This window comes from Crinia signifera, chromosome 1 (genome assembly GCF_055691185.1).
Source record: "Crinia signifera chromosome 1, ASM5569118v1, whole genome shotgun sequence".
NCBI classification, from domain to species: Eukaryota; Metazoa; Chordata; class Amphibia; order Anura; family Myobatrachidae; genus Crinia; species Crinia signifera.
The window spans coordinates 447109982-447128596 of NC_139217.1; the positions used below are offsets into that span (position 1 = coordinate 447109982).

Consider the following 18615-nt stretch of genomic DNA (forward strand, 5'->3'; position numbering starts at 1 on the left):
GTGCGTACACACAGGGGCGATTATTGCAAATATCGCTGGAAATGTGGTCGCTGAGCGACCATATTGCCAGTGATTTGAGTGTGCACCGGCAATAAATCGCCGACTGTGCGCTCCTGTTTTTTAGCCCCTGAATGGTCGCTGGTCGGAGAAGCATGCTCCTCCGACCAGCGACTTCCACAGCCTCTTCTCCCGGCACTGTGACATTTTCATCTGCGACCATCTCTGGTCACTGATGAAAATGGGACACTGAGCAATATGATTGCTGAGCAATATATTGCCAGCGATCATATTGCTCCGTGTGTACGCACCTTCAGCCCTGCTGAAGCAAAAACAAGAAACTCAATAGCCACAATAGTACAAAAAAAAATGTGTAACTAAATAGGATTCTTCACTGACTGCACAAAACAAATATAAAAAGCTTAAAATGGCTGAGAAGAAAATAAGCTCAGCTGTCAGCGGCATCACCAGTGCCCTGGCATGTCTTACATACCTGCATGTATGTGTCAGTTCTAGGGGAAAGGGGACTGTCTGTTACTACGAGATATCAGCTACACAGAGCAAACACAATGCACTTTGCCCATAAACTATAATACATGACACTACTTATTTCCGCAGCCACAACAATGCTCACAATGTCTCCCCCAGACTTCCTCCGTCCTGTCTGCAGTCGGGCATGTACTAGCTCAGCCCGCACGGTCACCTGCCTCTGCCCAGCATCAGAGCCGCTGTCCCCGATGACTCCCCATCCGCCCCGGCCTTCTCGCCGGCATGCGTGGTTTCACTGAGGTCTTGCTGCGCTGCACTCCATGGAAACTCTGTTTCCTGCCGCTCAAATTCAGCGAACCGGTGACCGCAGCTTCCTCTAGTGCCCTCTCCAGGGAGCGGTTCCAAGTGGCCAGCCAGACAATGGCTCCGGAGGTAGTGGGTAATCCGTGACCGTTGTGTAGAATACCAGAAAAACTGGGCACCGCTGAGCCCTCGGCCAACACCATGGCCACCATCACACCAACTCCACACTGCGCCTACGCCACAGTTATTTCAAAACTAGCGCCAGATCACGAGTCATTCTGAGCTCGGTCCAACAGCCAATCAGGAGCCGAGCAACCACTGCCACTCCTGATTGGCTCTCGAACTGCAACCTCCAATTGGCTTGCGATGCCGTTTGGAGGTTTGCTATAGCCGTGCCGCGACAGACCTGCTCGCCTCCTATACAGCCAGGGCGAGGGGTTGACGACCGCTCCACAAGCCCACCCGGCCAAGACCAGATTCTGCTTCTTCCCAAAAAACATCTGGTCGCCAGGAAGCAGAATCTAGTTGCTGTGGTTAATTGAGGATAGGTTCATTTGAGGATAGGTTCCCACAAACCACAGGTCATTTGATTTTGCCTTTTTAAAACTAAGGACGTCCTGGTAAAGTTACAGTAGTGGCTTCGAATTGTTTTTATCTGATGCGGTCCTTTTGCATACAATATATTGTATGCAAACCCAGAAAGGGCTGTGGGATCTGATAAATCTATAGTGCAGCCCTTTTGATCTCCAGCTCCAGTCCAATGCCCATGGGACCATGCATCAGAACAGAATCAGAGCCGAAACGCATGCGATTTGACAGATTTCATTAGATTTTTCTCCCATTTCATCAGAATCGGATGAAAAGTGCTCAGATCACTCTACTGTATGGCTAACTTTGGAAGCAGGAATTTATTAGTGAGAAAAAGAAAAAATAACCCAAAACAATTATATAATAATCAGTTAAGCCTTGTTCCATATCGGACATACCTACCCAGGCATATGCTTCCCCTCCAATGGCCACACCTGCACTGACTCACAAGAAAGACCCTAGCCTAATGCTTGGTACACCCAAGGACGACAAGGGTCCGATCCATCAATCTAGAACCAATTCCGACCGATTGGATGTAGATTGTGTGGTGATTGGGCCCTTTTCTGTCCTGGTGTGGACCGATACCGATCCGATGCGCTGTCCGGTCGGTCGTTCTTCAGATCCTACCTGCTGCAGGTAGGATCTGAAGAACGACCATACTCCCGGGTGCGGGTCGCCATCGGATCGGACCTGCTCACGGTGCACATCGTGAGCGGGTCGTGCCCCCCCCCCCCCGCGTCATCGTGAGCGGGTTGGAAGAAACACTGCCAATCCGCGCACGGTCATCCTGGTGTGTACCCCGCATAAGAGATGGAGGACCCAACACAGATGGGTTAAGTATACAGCCGTGGGAAGAAGAGGTCAGGGTAGAGCAGGAGACAGGCTAGAGATGTGGGAACAGAGCAGGTAGATAGACTGTATGAATGACCAGAAGCAAAGGATGTATCGGGTAATGGCATTAGTGGGGGGAGAATATGTGTTTACCTGCTTGGACTACAATGAATTAAGGCAGCGGAAAAGATTATTTTGTTTCCCACATGAACAGGACAGATAAAGAAAAAAGGTTTTGGGGATACGTTTAATTCTTTTAAACATGTATTTAGTCATTTTCAATATTTTGTTACAATGGACAAAGGCATTAGGATGGCCCGCTGATTGTAATTAAGGCCCCCATACACTAGGGCGACTTGTCCTTAGGACAAGTCGCCCCCGACTTCCCCCTGAGCTTCCCCGGCTGCTCCCCGGGGGAGCTTGATTAGATTGGCACTTGATGTGCCATTTTTTACATGTGATAAATCGTCTCGATTTATCACATGTAAAAAACCCGGGGAGCAGGGGGGGGGCTACAGAGGTGGGAGCAGGGGGGCTGGGGACGCTGCGGGGGACGTGTCCCCCGCTGCTGGGGACGCTGCGGGGGACAGCGTCTGTGCTGCGAGGCGGTAGAGGGAGCAGGGGGGGCTGGGGACGCTGCGGGGGACACGTCTGTGTCCCCCGCTGCTGGGGACGCTGCGGGGGACAGCGTCTGTGCGGCGAGGCGGTAGAGGGAGCAGGGGGGGCTGGGGACGCTGTGGGGGACACAGGCGGCATAGAGCCGGGCAGGGGGAGCCGGCCGGGAGCGGTCAGTAATGAATAAAAAAAAAAAGCCCATACAATGAATGGGCAGCCTGTGATTGGCTGCTGAGCGCTCTCTCAGCCAATTGCTGACTGGCTGAGAGAGCGCTCAGCCAATCACAGGCCGCCCATTCATTGTATGGGCTTTTTTTTTTTATTCATTACTGACAGCTCCCGGCTCCCCCTGCCCGGCTCTATGCCGCCTGTGTCCCCCGCAGCCCCCCCAGCCCCCCCTGCTCCCTCCACCGACGCGGCGCCCCACTAGGTCCCAAGTCGGGTGGTCGGACGTGCAGCAGGTCCGACCACCCGACGCAGATCCGATGCGCACAGGACCGCGCATCGGATCTGAGGGGACATCAAAACTAGCCGATTTTGGTCCGATTTCGGCCATATCCGACTGATCTGGCTGAAATCTGACCAAAATCGGCTAGTGTATGGGGGCCTACTGTTGCACGTAAGATAAATCTTAGGTGCAGCCCAGAGCCAGGTGGGGGGATGCAGAGAGGTGGGCGGGGACGCCGCGAGCTAGAAGGGTAAGCAGAGAGCCAGACGAAGTTCTAAAAAAAAAAACACAGTCAGGGTTAGGCACTAGATATGGATGGTTAGGGGGAGAAGGTAACCCAGTCCTGTCGGGATTTTCATTATTGGGATGTTGTCAGTCATCTGGCTCGTGACATCCCAACTACTGGTCATGTGAGCATATTCCATGTTTATGTCTGTCAGGTTAGTGCACCCAACTTTTAATGCTTTTGCGTCTCTTCAATAAAAGTGGCATCTTCTTGAGAAAACATCTTAAAAAAAAAAAAACAATGCTCCTCACCTCTATGAAGAGGAATGAAAGTTTTATGCATCCCGGCGACCAATAGATACCGCAATTGAAGTGTTACTTCATTCAGCCGCTAGCGCTGACATTACTGTTACAATCTATACTTCCCTACTTTGCTGCCCCCTCTTCCGCTGTAGGCAGACAGAGGGTATCTTCTCCTATGGTCACACTCCAACGTTAATATTTGCGGAGGACCCATTCAGCAGCACTGCTCCATCTAATCATCCATGTTTACGGGATCCCCCACCAAGAACTATCTGTGGCATTCAGCCTTCTACAACTGGGACTACTACGGCCACCTGGTAAAACCATTTATGCTGCCTGATTATTGGAGACGTCTGTTCCAGTTATAAGAAGCGCATCCTTGATATAGGGGGATACGGTCATTAGGTCTACAAGCATTGGGTCGACATGGATCTAGGCCGACACAAGCATTAGGTCGACATGGGGTTTTTCACTGTTTTATGAGGCGACATGTGCCAACAGGCGGTACTTCATGCCCTACCATCCACTAGGGCGTGGTGGGAGAATAAAAGTGTGCCCGAAGCATTGCGAGCGAAGCGAGGGAATGCGGTGCACTTCAAACTGTGTCCATGTCGACTGTGTTGACAAACCACGTCGACCTAATTTATTTACAGTTTCTTATATAGCGCAGCATATTCCGTTGCGCTTTACAAGGTCATGTCGACCTAGACCCATGTCAACCCAATGCTTGTTGACCTAGTTGTTGTAGACCAAAAGATCCACACCCGATAGAGGAATATAAAAGGGTGTCACAGGAGAATACACACTCTCCTTTTTATATGTTTTTACATATTGCTATATTTTATATCCCAGTCCAGTTAATTGTTTATTAAATATATAATTAAAAAAAAAATTCTTAGAATAACATTTTCAGCCAGCACCTGCCCATTGATCTCGTACAGCTTGAGGACTGACAGTCCTTGAACCAGCTGCAGTTAGCAGCGCACCCAGAACTCTTTTTCCGGGTATAGGCTGATAACTAGTAGTGTGTCCAGGTCTCCTGTGGGGCGACACTCACCGGCAGCCTGTCCAGGGAGCTGTCACTGTAACCCAGGTCCGGGCTGTCACTCCCTGCATCCCGCACCGCCCGGCCTCTCACACTCTGCAAGTAGCGCTCTCTCAGCTGCCTGAAGCCCTTTATAATGGCAGCCTCCAGCCGAGTCCATTCCACCGGGGAGACAGCGCCCGCCTCTGCCATTCTGCGCTCCGCTCTCCAGCGGGCGGCACAGCCCAGCAGCAGCCGCCTGAATGTCTCTGTATCGCGGGTGTAGTGTCACATGTCTCTCCCGCACTGTCCAACAACCACTTCCTGCCGCTGCGCCGAGTTCTCCGAACACTTCCAACATCATCACGGGAGTGTCAGCGCCGGCGGGGACATCCCACGTCAGGGTGCAGACATGTTCCTCATCACGTGATACCTTCTAGTCCTGGTCACATGACCCAGTCTCTTAGCAACCGGGTGCACACAAAAAGCAGCGTGGTCATGCTTATTGGCCTTAGCATTAAACGAGAGATACTGGAGACCAGGCATGTCCAAACTATGGCCCTCCAGCTGTTGTGACACTACACCTCCCAGCATGCCTTAACTTAGTAATTAAGGCTGAAAAAATACAAAACTACAAGTCCCATCATGCCTTGCCAGTTGCCACAGTTCGCTATTAGGAAATGCTATAAGGGTGCTTATACAGTTAAAAATCGTATAGGGGTGCATAAATCACATCGCATCGCATGCGGCTATATGGCATGCGATGCGATACAATGCATTAAGATGCCATACGACTAAAAATCATGGGCGCTGCGCTAGGAAACAAGTACCAAATTCATTAACAGTAGTTGCTGTAACCACCCCCACAGGCAATGAGTTCCAGAATATTACTGCTCTAATGATGAAGAATCCTCTTCTTAATTCATTACGGAATTTCTTTTCCTCAAGCCTCAGTACATGCCCGCGTGTCCTAAGTATAGGCCTGTTACTGAACAAATCATGTCCTATAGTTTTAGCATTCCCTAATAACAACACTGGCAAGGCATGATGGGACTTGTAGTCTCCTAACAGCTGGAGGGCCATAGTTTGGACATGCCTGCTAGACAGATAGATATATGGGACCCATTTACTATGTAATCGCATATGCAATGCGATCTGGGCGGGATTTATCGCCCAGGATCGCATTGCAATATGCAATCCTTTCGGGACTGCACTCTGCTTTGCCTGGTGCAGGAAGGTGCCAAGCGTGCCCGGTCAGCACTGATCCCCCCTGCCAACCCCACCAACAGGGCGGTCAGTAGCCCATAGGCTACAGAGGACTACCGTCCTTAGAATGGCAGTAGCCCAGGGACCCACTGCGATGCTGTCTGATGTTGATACATTGGGCAGCATCGCATCCCCATAGTAACCTATGGGAGATGCGGCCATGAGCGGGGTAGGAGGGATCGGAGATTGCTGCTGCAGTCCCTCCTACATACGTTTGGTGTATACTTAATATTTGCAGCTAACCCCCCAAAACGGGGGAAATAGCCGGAAATGGTAAATGGGTTTCACAAAGGGCCGACTTATTATTGGACTGCACATGCAATGTGATTAGGCAGCATTTACCACCCAGGATCGAATTGCAATATGTGATCCTTTTGGTTGAATGGATCAACCTGCAGACGCAGGGACAGGGGCTCCAAAAGGGGCCCATCCCTGCACTCTGCTTCACCGGGTGCCGGGGGTTTGTGCATGTGCGGTTAGCACTGTCCTAGTGCGGTCTGAAGCCCATAGGCTATATCTGGGTATTTGAACTAGCCCATAGGTAGGGTGACCAACTCATCCCTTTATTCCGGGACACATATTAATTACACAGGTTCTGTGGCTGGCTTTCACCTGGTTTTAAACTGCCACACCTCAAGACTCCATTTCACCTGGTTTTAAACTGCCACACCTCAAGACTCCATTTCACCTGGTTTTAAACTGCCACAGAACCTGTTTAATTAATATGTGCCCCGGATTAAAGGGATGAGTTGGTCACCCTACCCATAGGCTACATGTTTTTTGTATTTGGACTCTACTGCAGCCGAGTATAGTCACAACTTTAATTTACTGAAAATGAATTTATTGGATACTACTTTATTCTTGTATAAAATGGGTACAGTGGGAGACATTCCCTGAGGGAAGTTTTTTTGTGCAGTTTGGATGTCTCCAGATTATACACTATTATCCCTAATGAAGTAGGTATACATGCTGTGAGGAATTTAAGGTGGCCATACACTGCTGCGATGTCTCACAGCAGTGTATGTCCAGCCGATACCCCATGAGCCACCCAGGACATTCCCGGGCGGCAGAGACGCATGCAATCCATCACAATTTGGGATGGAGGTCTGAGGTCCAACGCGCACGGGACTGCGCATAGGACCTGAGGGGACATCAAACTGACCCGATTTGACGGCCCGATTTTTCGGAATCGTCAGAAATTGGCCCAGTGTATGGGGGCCTTGAGTCACCGACAACCCATTATACATTGTTCCTAATGTAGAGTTTGTTTGTAATCTAGTACGGTTAATTTTAACCAAAAATTATTTTTATCTTTGATGGTAAATTATTTTTACAAGTGTCTGAGTGTGCGATGGGGTCATCAGTGGCCCCATCGTTTGCAAACTCACATGTTTATGGCTGAGCAGGAGATCTTTTACTGTAATTAAGAATTAAGGACCTTATTCTAGTTGACACGCATGGCTGCAAATTGGAAGACTGCGAAAATGGGCGTATATAAGGGGAGTTGACAAAAAGTTGTGGGTGGTGGTTTCGCTGTGCGTACAATAGTGGTATAGGGAATGAAAAACCTTTGCAAATCTAAGTGACTCTCAGGTCTCTCCTGGCTGCAACTATTAGCTGACCAACGCTCGCACCAGCACTCAACACGCTCAATTGCTAAAATACATGCACCTGCACACTCTACTCACCACATACAAGTTTATGTCATTAACCAATTAACTAACCATGTACTGAATGCAGGCCCACGGTAAGCACACTTTTTTACCTAACACATTTAGACAATGATGTGAGGCAATTGATGTAACTAAAGTCTAGTGCTGAGTATTTATAAATGGGTTGAGTGCGTGTGTCTGCCTACAGATCAGGGTTAATAATTGCAGTCTGCGTGTGCGCACGTATGCACAGTGAAAGAACCTGCGGTTCATATGAATGTGCCTAGGTAGAGGCAAGTGTGCGGTTGGCTGCAGTACACTCCCCTTTGTGTACCATTGCGAAGTGTCCCGTTCGCATGCAGTGTGGGTGTTGATTCACACGACTGCGTGCGAGCTGTTGCTGCGTATGGATGCGTGCAAACATGCGCACAAACAAAAGAACCAGAATAACCTCCTAAGTTCTTAGTCAGATACATTGATGATTTATTTCTAATTTGGACAGGGGACAAGGTTGAATTTGTTACCTTTGTGGAGGAATATAATTTGCCAGATAGTCCTATTAAGTTTTTTTACTGTAGGTTATTGACTCTAGTTCGGTAAATTTTTGGAAGTCAAGGTTGCTGCAAACAACGGCCTGATTATAACCAATCTCTATCACAAATACACTGATAGAAATACCATACTGGCCGCAGACAGCTTCCATCCCAAGCCCCTAAAATGTTGTCTACATATACAGTAGGGATACAATTTTTCTGGCACATATTTATAGAATTTAAATATAAAATCTTTCTTAATTTATAAAACACACAAACAACAATATCATCAAAATACACCCAATTGTTAAATATTCTCTTTTCTTAGACTCTGTAGGATCTTCTTTGCTTTATCGGTGTTCCAGCCTTGCCCACGTAGAGGCCCTTCGCACACACCAACATACGTCTCCAGGACACGCTCCCCGACCTCCTTAAAGTTCAGTATTGCATCGCCGCATGTCTCAGCATCAGATCCAGTACCTGAGGTCTGCGCTATCTCCGTGCAGTACGTCAGGGCCCAGTAGCACATTTCCCCGCAGTACATCAGAGCCAGGACGTGGATATCACTGAAGATACCTGAACAGGAAGGAACAATGGCGTATGTGAAAATAGCAATAACTTAGGATGCGTTAGTACGGGAGGCAACTGTAGAAGTGACTTGTGTTACCTTTCGCAAGCAAAGTGGCTGTGTTTAGATCCTGAAACGAAACCTCGTCATTAAAGTGTACAGGATTCCGTGTATGAAGCATTTTCAGGAGGTGATAAACGCCATCTTCAAGACACTGGAAGATATGATAAATAGCAGCAAAAAAAAAGCTTTGCAGTTTTATTATTGTGGCTATTGATGAACACCATGGGCGAAATGTAATAGGGTGCGATTTTTAGACGTGCGATTTTTTTTGGGGGGGGGGGGGGGGGGGGAAGAGCCTCACAGTCTCTTTCCGCTATAGCTCACTCGGCTGTCAGTGCGGGTAAGCAGTGAGGGAGACCGGACTGGAAGTATATGTGAGAGCGTGATTACAGTGTAAAAGGGGTGTACAATAAAGTTTTACATTTCATGGTGTCTGTGTCGAGACCCAGCAGGCATATTAATGCCCCACATGCTGGGCCTGGTAGTTCTCCTGTGAAAAGCAATGTGTTTTAATATATTCTTCACACCCATCAGCCCGGCGCCCACCGCCCCAGGATGCCAGGGACTCCCCCAGGTACCCCATCCAGGGCTGACCAGCCACGGTGCTCATGGGAAGGCCGGGGGACCTTGCGTAAAAAAAAAAAAAAAGTGTCCTCTCGCTGTGGCATGAATGGAGCCTGGTGTTGGTTCCAAAATATGGGGGACCCTTATGTTTTTTTAGCCCCAAACTGTTTTCTTAAATATGGGGGATCCCTACACATTTTTCCCCCATATTTGGGGAACTATGAACAGATCAATAAGTCCGGTGTTGGTTTTGCTTAGACACCGTTTATTTTTTTTAATGTTTTTAAACAAATCCGCACACTACCGTTGCTAAAAAAAAAAAAATCACCAGAAATCGCATGCAAAAAATCACGCTGCATAACATTTCGCCCCATGTATTAATTTGAAAAGTTATGGTGGCTGTTAATCAAATGCTTAGAGAGCGATACATTGGAGCAAGATAAAATTGCAACCAATCAGCTCCTACCTGTCATTTTTCCGAAACAGCCTGTGACATGGCAGTTAGGAGTTGATTGGCTGGTACTTCAAAGCCGATTTATACCTGCTCGTGGCGGGCTGTATTCATCCCCTTCCCCAAAGTTTGGGGTTTGTTTATGCGCATGTGTAAAGCCTGGGCTTTGGAGAGTTTCACAATAGCCGAGTGTTCACTCCCCAGAGTGGGAAAGGGGGTGTTGGCGGGGGGGAACTGAGTCGGAGCAGGGGAACACCAGTAATTTATGGGTGTCCCCATGAAAACGCTCGGTGTTTTCGTGGGAATGCGAGCAGGCCAAATGATATTAGCACCCGCCCCCTTTTTGGCCAAAACAAAAACCCATCAGCAACACTCCCATAATAAACCCATGAGACAGACCATCTATATGCATGTGAATAGCCCCCGCCCAATACACCGTTAATGTACTTCTCCGTCATGCACCTGAAATTGTAACTGTGACACTGTACAGACACAATCTGGCCCAATATATTATTCAGGACACCTACCTGGTGGAAGGTCCTTTGGTCTCTTAGGACCCAGCCCTCCCTGTCTCCCACCGTATGACAGTACATGTACAGAAGCGCCCCTCTCCTCCAGCGCAGACATTCTTGTACATCCACATCTAGAACGATATGCTGAAAAACGAGAGCGATGTTATAAAGTGCTATATCCCTCACCAATGTGATGACAGACAGACACCACCTGATGGCAAAACCATTTAACACGGTCATCTAGCCAACTCTACTTTACATACAGGAACGTATTTATACTGCACACAAATCACATGGAAACAAATAATGGGGCAGATGTATTAAGCCTTAACAAGAGATAAAAGCAACTGTGATAAAGAGAGATAAATGTCCAGCCAATCAGCTCCTTACTGACTTTTTTCAAACACAGCCTGTAACATGGAAGTTAAGGCCCCCATACACTAGCCGATTTTGGTCAGATTTCAGCCAGATCAGTCGGATCTGGCCGAAATCGGACCATTATCGTCTAGTTTTGATGTCCCCTCAGATCCGATGCGCGGTCCCGTGCGCATCGGATCTGCGTCGGGTGGTCGGACCTGCTGCACGTCCGACCACCCGACTTGGCACCTAGTGGGGCGGCGCGGCGGTAGAGGGAGCAGGGGGGGCTGGGGACGCTGCAGGGGACACAGGCGGCATAGAGCCGGGCAGGGGGAGCCGGCGGGAGCTGTCAGTACGGAATAAAAAAAAAAAAAAGCCCATACAATGAATGGGCGGCCTGTGATTGGCTGAGCGCTCTCTCAGCCAGTCAGCAATTGGCTGAGAGAGCGCTCAGCCAATCACAGGCTGCCCATTCATACATAGCAGCAGCGGGGACGGGCAGCGCAGTGGCTGCTATTATATTTTTAAAATACTTGTCAAATGACCGGCCGCTCTCTGATTGGCTGAGAGCTCTCCGGCCAATCAGAGAGCGGCCGGTCATTTGACAAATATTTTAAAAATCTAATAGCCGCCACTACGCTTCCCGTCCCCGCTGCTGCTATGTGTAAGTACACTGCCCGGCCAGGTCAGCAGCGCTCACCGCACCCGCCGCCCGCCCCCACCACCGCTGGCCGCCGCTGCCCGCCCCCACTACTCCTCACCGCCCTGCAGCTCCCCGGGTTTTTTTTTTACATGGGATAAATCGCATGCGATTTATCCCATGTAAAAAATGTCACATCAAGTGCCAAATTGTATGTGAGCCTCCCAGGGAGCTGCCGGGCGGCTCGCAGGTAAATTGGGTCCGACTTGTCCCTAGGACAAGTCGGCCTAATGTATGGGGGCCATAAGGAGGTGATTGGCTGAACGTTTATCTCTCTTTATCACCCTTTCATTTATCTCTTGTTAAGGCTTAATACATCTGCCCCAATGAAACAAGCCACCATGTAGAGTAACACAACTACCTGTTTACAAGAGTTACTTTCTTCAACTAGATTTTCGGGCTCTAGAAGCATCTGAATAAGCTCTCTGACTTTCTGAAGGGAATCGTCACCTGGGAATTCTTCATCCACTAGCTGGTTTTCTTCATAGAACGTAATGTCCAGTATAGCCTGCAGGGGGATGAATGCTGAGAATGTACCAGTGCAAGTTTAACCAATACCACAATAAGTTAGGTCATCATAGGCATAGGGGAAGGTTTAATAATGATGCAGTTGCAATAAAAGTTTAAAGAAAAAAAAAGGATTAAAAACTGAACATTTGTATTTGTTTACCACAATATAACAGCTGCCAAACAGGGGTGTGAGCAGTTGGCCCAATGAGAAGCTGCAATGTCCATTTAATGCAGGCGACCATATTGCCAGTGATGTGAGTGTGCCCCGGCGATAAATTGCCGGGTGCGCGCTCCCGTTTTCAGCCCCGTTCTAATCGCTGATTACCTCTGCGGCTCCCCCGGCAGAGGTTCCTTTTCATCAGCGACGATCTCTGGTCGCTGATGAAAAGGAGAAACTGAGCAATATATGGCTGAGCAATATATCTCCCCCGTGTGTAGGGGGCTTAAGTTTACCCAGGCATATGATTAATTAGGAACATATACAAAAACATATACACAGCTGTATAAGAAACTCTGTAAATGATATTTATTGACAGTCACTACAGCTTTACAAGTTGCATTTTATAAATTGCCTCTGATTAATAGTCAGTTAATAAGATAACTTTTCCTTGGGACTCAGTGCTTAAACTCACCCTATACCTATGATGTTTTGAAGAGGAGGGGACTCTGCATCATTGCAGCTTCTCATTGGTGCTACCGCTAAGCCCACTCCCTCACAGAACATCGGGGGTGAAATGTAATAGGATGAGAGATTCAGAAAGGGAGAGATTTGGTAAGAAATCTCCAATTTTTTTTTTTTTTTTTTAAGTGGCAATCATTTACGCTGCAAAATCAAAAGGTTTTACATTGTAAATAATTGCCTCTTATAAAGAAACTGGCGATTTCTTACCAAATCTCTCCCTTTCTGAATCTCAGATCATATTACATTTCACCCCTGATGGGAGATCCAAAGGGCGTTTAAAAAATTGCATCTTGCAAGGCTGCAGTGATTGGCAACGGTCAATGATATATTGTGTTTTAATATGTCCACAATTAATCAAATGTTGCATTGCTACAAATGGTCCAAAGAGGAACTGTGGAAAAAACAGCTGTAACTTTTCCTAAACTGCTTTGTGCATAATGATTGTTTGCTCTGGGTGACATCTTTCTTGTTGCAAAGTTACCTGTTTACCAGTTTTTATAAATATCACCCCATGTATTCTGAGGAACATTATGGGTAAATTTTCTAAAAATGAAAAGGGGTGATGTAACCCATAGCAACCAGATTCTAACTTCCATTTTCTAGGATGCAATAGAGAAAAGACAGAAAGAATCTGAATGGTTGCTATGGGCAATGTCACATCTTATATTTATATTTATATCAAGGTCGTCTAAGAAAGGAAAGGGAATGTGGGGCAGATTTACTAAGCCTGGTGAAAGCGACCGGTGATAATGCAGCAGCCAAACAGCCTCTTACTGTCATTTTGAAAATCCAGCCTGTGCTGTGGCAGTTGGGGGCTGATTGGCTGGATCATTAGCATTGGCTGGATCATTATCACTTCACTAGGGTTAACACATCTGCCCCTGTATTATTAGAAAATGAAGGTGTATGGTTGTTAGGTTGACACACCTTAGGTCGATATTCATTGGGTCGACCACTAAAGGTGGCTTGTGCGAGGGTGGCTGGCCTGTGTGCGCAGGAGGCCGAGCTGCTGCCTGCTGGGGCTTGTGTTTGGGTGGCCTGGCTGCTGCCTGCTGGGGCTGTGTGCAGGGGAGGTCAGGCTACCGTGAAATAGCCGCAGCGGACCTGCTCTGGGTTGTCCACTGCTCTGCCTGGCTGTTACCACAAGCGCACAAGGCCACGACCAGATTCTGCTTCCTCCCCAAAGTAATGTGGTCGCCAGGAAGCAAAATCTGGTCGCCGTGGCGACCGTGTGCCTGGGATTTGTTGAGCCCTGTTATATACTAACACAGAAAAGGCTATAGTAAAAAGGGTTAATGTGCAATACCGCACCTGGGTATAAAGGCTCAGACAGGAGGAATGATCACAATTCTGCACATCTTTTGAACAAATGTCATTCAAACTGTGTAATGTAGCTGAAGCCTTCAATAAAACTGCATCTAAAACACACAAAAATTAAATAAAGAGAGTTAGATGAGTTTAAAGGAAAAGTTGAATGCACTGTTTCACCGTTAAAAACACACACACACACACACACACACACACACACACACACACACACACACACAATCTAAATATGCAGGCACTCAAACAGCAGCATAACCAGAACTTTTTGGGCCCAATAGCAGCACACTGAAGGGACCGCTGTCTCCATGATTCTTGAGAGACCTCCCTGCAGCAGTTTTTCATTGTATGCTCCATAATAGTGTCCTAGATGATGTTCTTACCATATTAGTTCCCTAGGTAATAATATGCACTATTGTAGTGCCCTAGTTTGTTTTATGAACCATCTTAGTGCCCTAGTTTACATGTTGCCACATTGTTGGGCTACCAATACACTGTCCTAGTTCGCAATATGATATACAGTGTACCCAGATCACACTGTGCCACATTACTGTGCCATTCAGTTCAAATTATGCCACACTACCGTGCTTTCATTTCATATTGTTGCACATTATGGTGGTCTCCAGTTCAAGTTATGCCACATTACAGTAGCTTCTTGCCATTATAACATCCACTACACACTCCGCTCAATGCAAATGTAATGTCACAAAATTCAGGCTGGACAATGGATGAGAACCAATTGCTTAGTAGGCAAATCTGGAAAATTGGTATGCAACTCTATAACCTAGGTCCAGGCCTCCCTAAGCCGCTGGCCCCCATTGCAATGGTGCTCCTTATACCTACTACAGTTACGTCCATCAGCTGCCTCGTGATGCTTATTATCAAAGAAGGCACAGCAGGTCAAAGGAAGACACTCAGGGTCCATACGAAATAAGTATAATAGATATATTGCGATCAAACATTTCAAAATTATTACAGCTATAACACACACACACATATATAGTGTTATTCGACATTGACCCGTGTCGACCTTGACCCATGTTGATCTTGCTGCATGTGGACCTAGTGGTGTCGACCCAATGCTTGTTGACCTAGTTGTTGTAGACCAAACAACCGTATCCCCCAAGTGGGATAAGACTACTCAGAGCTTCTAAAGCTATGTACACACAGGGGCAAATTCAGCACATATTGCCAGTGATTTCATGTGTTGTGGGAGATAACTCCCTGGGAGTGCCATCCCGCTGCCAGTCCTTCATGGCCGCAAGGAGCATGCTCCTCCGATTATGGCTAAAAATTGCTTGTCACCAGCAATATCTAGTCAAAATGAGGTAGAGACAGAATGAGACAGAATGAGACAGAATGAGACAGAATGAGACAGAATGAGACAGAATGAGACAGAATGAGACAGAATGAGACAGAATGAGACAGAATGAGACAGAATGACTTGCAATTTTCAGGCAAAAATCACTTGTCGATGATGAAAACAGTACACTTGCTGAGCGATTTTAAGCCAAAATCGCTCAGCGACCAATTCGCACCGTGTGTACACAGCTTTATTAGTCCAACTCCTCAAACCAACCTTTGGTGACCTTGTTAAATGATGTCCCGACCAAGCTTTCACTGGGACAGTATACCCAAAACAGATGAGACCCTACATGCGAATTCAGGGATGGTTGTGTAAACACCAGAGATAAAAGGTCAAATATTATTTGTGAATATATTCTAAACATTCTATTTTCTTATTTAGTTAACCAAAGTGTCTTCAATACATGGTGACGTCAACATTTTCAAAGAGAGACATGGGAATGTTAGCTGTTGGTCTACTCTATTATTCTGATCAGCCCCATCCCTCACCATTCTTTCCTTTGTGATATTTCAGGATTTACAATGGAAGAACCTGTGGGGGCGGTGGGGGGTGGGTGGGCACATCATGCGACGTCAGCTGCCCGCCCCTAGCAGGAATCGACCCACCTGCGTGTGCAGGGCTACGCCCAGCATTTTCATGGGCACACCGGCAGCGAATGGCTCCGGTAAGTGTGAAACTCGATGAAGCCTTCGCACATGCACAAACCTCGATCATCAGCGATGGGGACGAATTTGGACCGTAACAAATGGGTCTGAATTGGCCCCATAGTTTGTGTAACCATGCTGGCTTACAATGCCTCAAAAGCAAAGGTAGCTCAGCAGATGGAATTCTGAATATAGAAGAAAGAAAAACAGAAAAGTATATGAAGATAGGAGATAGATCTCTACTATACTGTACTGTCCTTCAAACGCTGGCACTTTTGTTGCTTACATCAGTGCCAAATGTTTACATTGCCAGGGGATACGGTCCAATGGTCGTAAACAGTCATTAGGTCGACACCGTTGGGTCGACATACAGGAAGGTCAACAGGAATCTAGGTCGACAAGGGTTTTTTGACCGTTTTTGAGCCATGTGCCAACAGGCGCTATTTCATGACCTACCATCCACTAGGGCGTGGTGGGAGAATAAAATAGTGTGTCTGAAGCATAACGAGCGATGCGGTGCACTTAAAATTGTGTCCATGTCGGCTGTGTCGACATTCGGGTAAAAAAAACAGTAAAAAAACCATGTCAACCTTTTGACTGTCGACCTAACGCATGTGTCAACCTAGACCTCTGTCGACCTTCCTGTATGTCGACCCAACAGTGTCAACCAAACAATCCCAACCCATTGCAAGGCTCCATCGCAGCAATTACTGGTCAGAGTCTACTCGGTCTGAAGGGGATGTATCAAGCTTTGGAGAGCGATAACATGGAGTAGTTGCCCATAGATACCAAATCAACTTCTGTCATTTGTGCAGCACAATATTTGAAATGAAAGCTAGACCCTAACTAGTTGCTTTAGGAAACTTCTCTATGTTATCTCTCTTCAAAGCTTGAAATGTCCTTATAAACACTGTATAGGCAATACTGCGTTTAATGCAAAATGCTGTAGACAACGGACACCCCTTTCACATTACAGCTAAAAACCGGTATATTGCCGATTTTTAAGGGCTTTAAACCAGTTCTAGTTGTAATGTGAAAGGTCCGTTCTGAATTTACCAGTTTAAGAAAACCGGTAATTCAAAACGGGTTAAAAGCAGTGTCCTGCCCATTTCAGAGCCGTTTCAGTGTGTAGTGTGAACGGCTCTGAAACGGTATTCTGACCACATGATTGTAATCAGGCAGGTGATAGGCTGTCTCCCTGCCTGATTACACTCTACGGTCCCTGCAGAGGATGGGAACAAGGAGGTGCCTGCGCCGGATGGGCAGATAGCGGCGGGCTCCCTGCGGACGATGGGAACTAGGAACTAGTCCTCCGCAAGGACCCCGTCGCTGTCTGCCCATCTGGCGGAGGGACACCCTGCCCCCCCCCCCCCCTTCCCCCACGCTGCACAGACCCTGCAGCAGTCCTGCTCCCCATCGCAGGTTAGCCAGCAGACTACCGGAGCGGGTAAGCACCGGAGTCTGCCCTCCTCCCACTGGCCGGACCCTGACCACCCACCCCCCCCCCCCCTGCACTGGCTGTACCCTGCAGCTATCCTGCTCCCCACCGCAGGTCCAGCCAGCAGGCTACCGGAGTGGGTAAGCACCTAAGCCTGCCGCCCCCGCGCTGCCCAGATCCTGCCTTAGCCCCCCCTCCGACTCTAGGAGCCGGTAAGGTTGAATGGGTAGGATAGGTGTTCCCAGACAGGTAATAGCAATTGAACCTTAAGAGAGAAGTCCAGAAACAGAGCAGTGTGTCCCTCCTGGAGAGGTTCATGTTGGGAGGTATGCTATCGAGATGGTAATTTACCGTTTAGAAGATGAAATGTTGTGAGACATCTCCTGCTTAGAAACATATTAAATAGTTTCCTTACTTAAATTATTGCTAATTTTTTTTAAACTACTGTTTTCACAAGATTCAATGGGGCATTTATTGTCTATATCCTCTCGAGGAAATGTCTGACGGGACATACCTGTGTGGATAGCCAACCAATACAATTTCTGCCAGCACATACTGGGATTTGTAGTGCCACAGTGACTTTCCTATCCTGACGCTGCTTCATGGCTGCAGTCTTGGTGTTTCACTAAAATAACTATTACTAGTCACCGTACACAGCAGCAGCATCTGCTTTTCTACAACGGGTCAACTCTTGGCTTGTCCTTATATGCTGTGAAATAGCTAATGTAACATTTACTCACCGCCACGGCCCCGCTCCTGCAGTCTGTCCCATCTGTGCTGCAGTTTTTCAGCTCTACTCTTCCAGTCCAGGGCCAGGCTGCTGGGCGCCGCCATGTTGGACAGACGGGCGGGATCACGTGAGGTGCGGTCACATGATCCACTGCTTACAGTACTTAGCTGGGACTGGGAGACACACTAATAACTGGTCTGGCAATGACAGTTCTGTGCACCATATCAGTGTTGTGCTGTCATTCATAGCTCTCAGTATTAAACAGGCTCCGAGCTCCACAGCTGTCATAGCCTCATTGGGCATCACCCACAATTATATAAACATTTTTACACTTATTTATTATATTGCATGCAGGCTTTATAATTAACCTGGGTGTTCTGGGTTTGGCAAGAAGTTTGCCAGATCAGTTTGCCTGTACTTTTTCTAAAAAGTT

The 18615-nt window shown here is 47.5% G+C and overlaps 2 protein-coding genes across 2 annotated transcripts in view; both read right to left on the reverse strand.

Moving 5' to 3' along the window:
* Nucleotides 1-5268, reverse strand: part of FBXO4 (F-box protein 4) — a 29536-nt gene extending 24268 nt beyond the window's left edge. Inside the window, 1 exon segment of the mRNA XM_083154229.1 lies at nucleotides 4857-5268. Coding sequence (XP_083010355.1) covers nucleotides 4857-5036 — 180 coding nt within the window. The 5' untranslated portion in view covers nucleotides 5037-5268.
* Nucleotides 5269-7837: 2569 nt separating this feature from the next.
* On the reverse strand, nucleotides 7838-18347 carry RIMOC1 (RAB7A interacting MON1-CCZ1 complex subunit 1). The gene is made up of 6 exons (XM_083154240.1): nucleotides 18193-18347; nucleotides 13993-14099; nucleotides 11851-11997; nucleotides 10448-10576; nucleotides 8942-9056; nucleotides 7838-8850 (listed from the first exon to the last, which is right to left on the reverse strand). Exons 1-6 carry the CDS (start codon nucleotides 18284-18286, stop codon nucleotides 8582-8584), a joined length of 861 nt encoding a protein of 286 aa, XP_083010366.1. The 5' UTR covers nucleotides 18287-18347; the 3' UTR covers nucleotides 7838-8581.
* Nucleotides 18348-18615: the final 268 nt, after the last annotated feature.

Excerpts from the sequence above, each read along its gene's own strand:
- RIMOC1 (XM_083154240.1), bottom strand. The coding sequence starts at position 18,286 with ATGGCGGCGCCCAGCAGCCTGGCCCTGGACTGGAAGAGTAGAGCTGAA. Across the intron at positions 14,100-18,192 it reads GCAGGAGCGGGGCCGTGGCG|ATGCAGTTTTATTGAAGGCT; the intron begins GTGAGTAAATGT and ends TGTGTGTTTTAG. Across the intron at positions 11,998-13,992 it reads GTCTGAGCCTTTATACCCAG|GCTATACTGGACATTACGTT; the intron begins GTGCGGTATTGC and ends ATCCCCCTGCAG.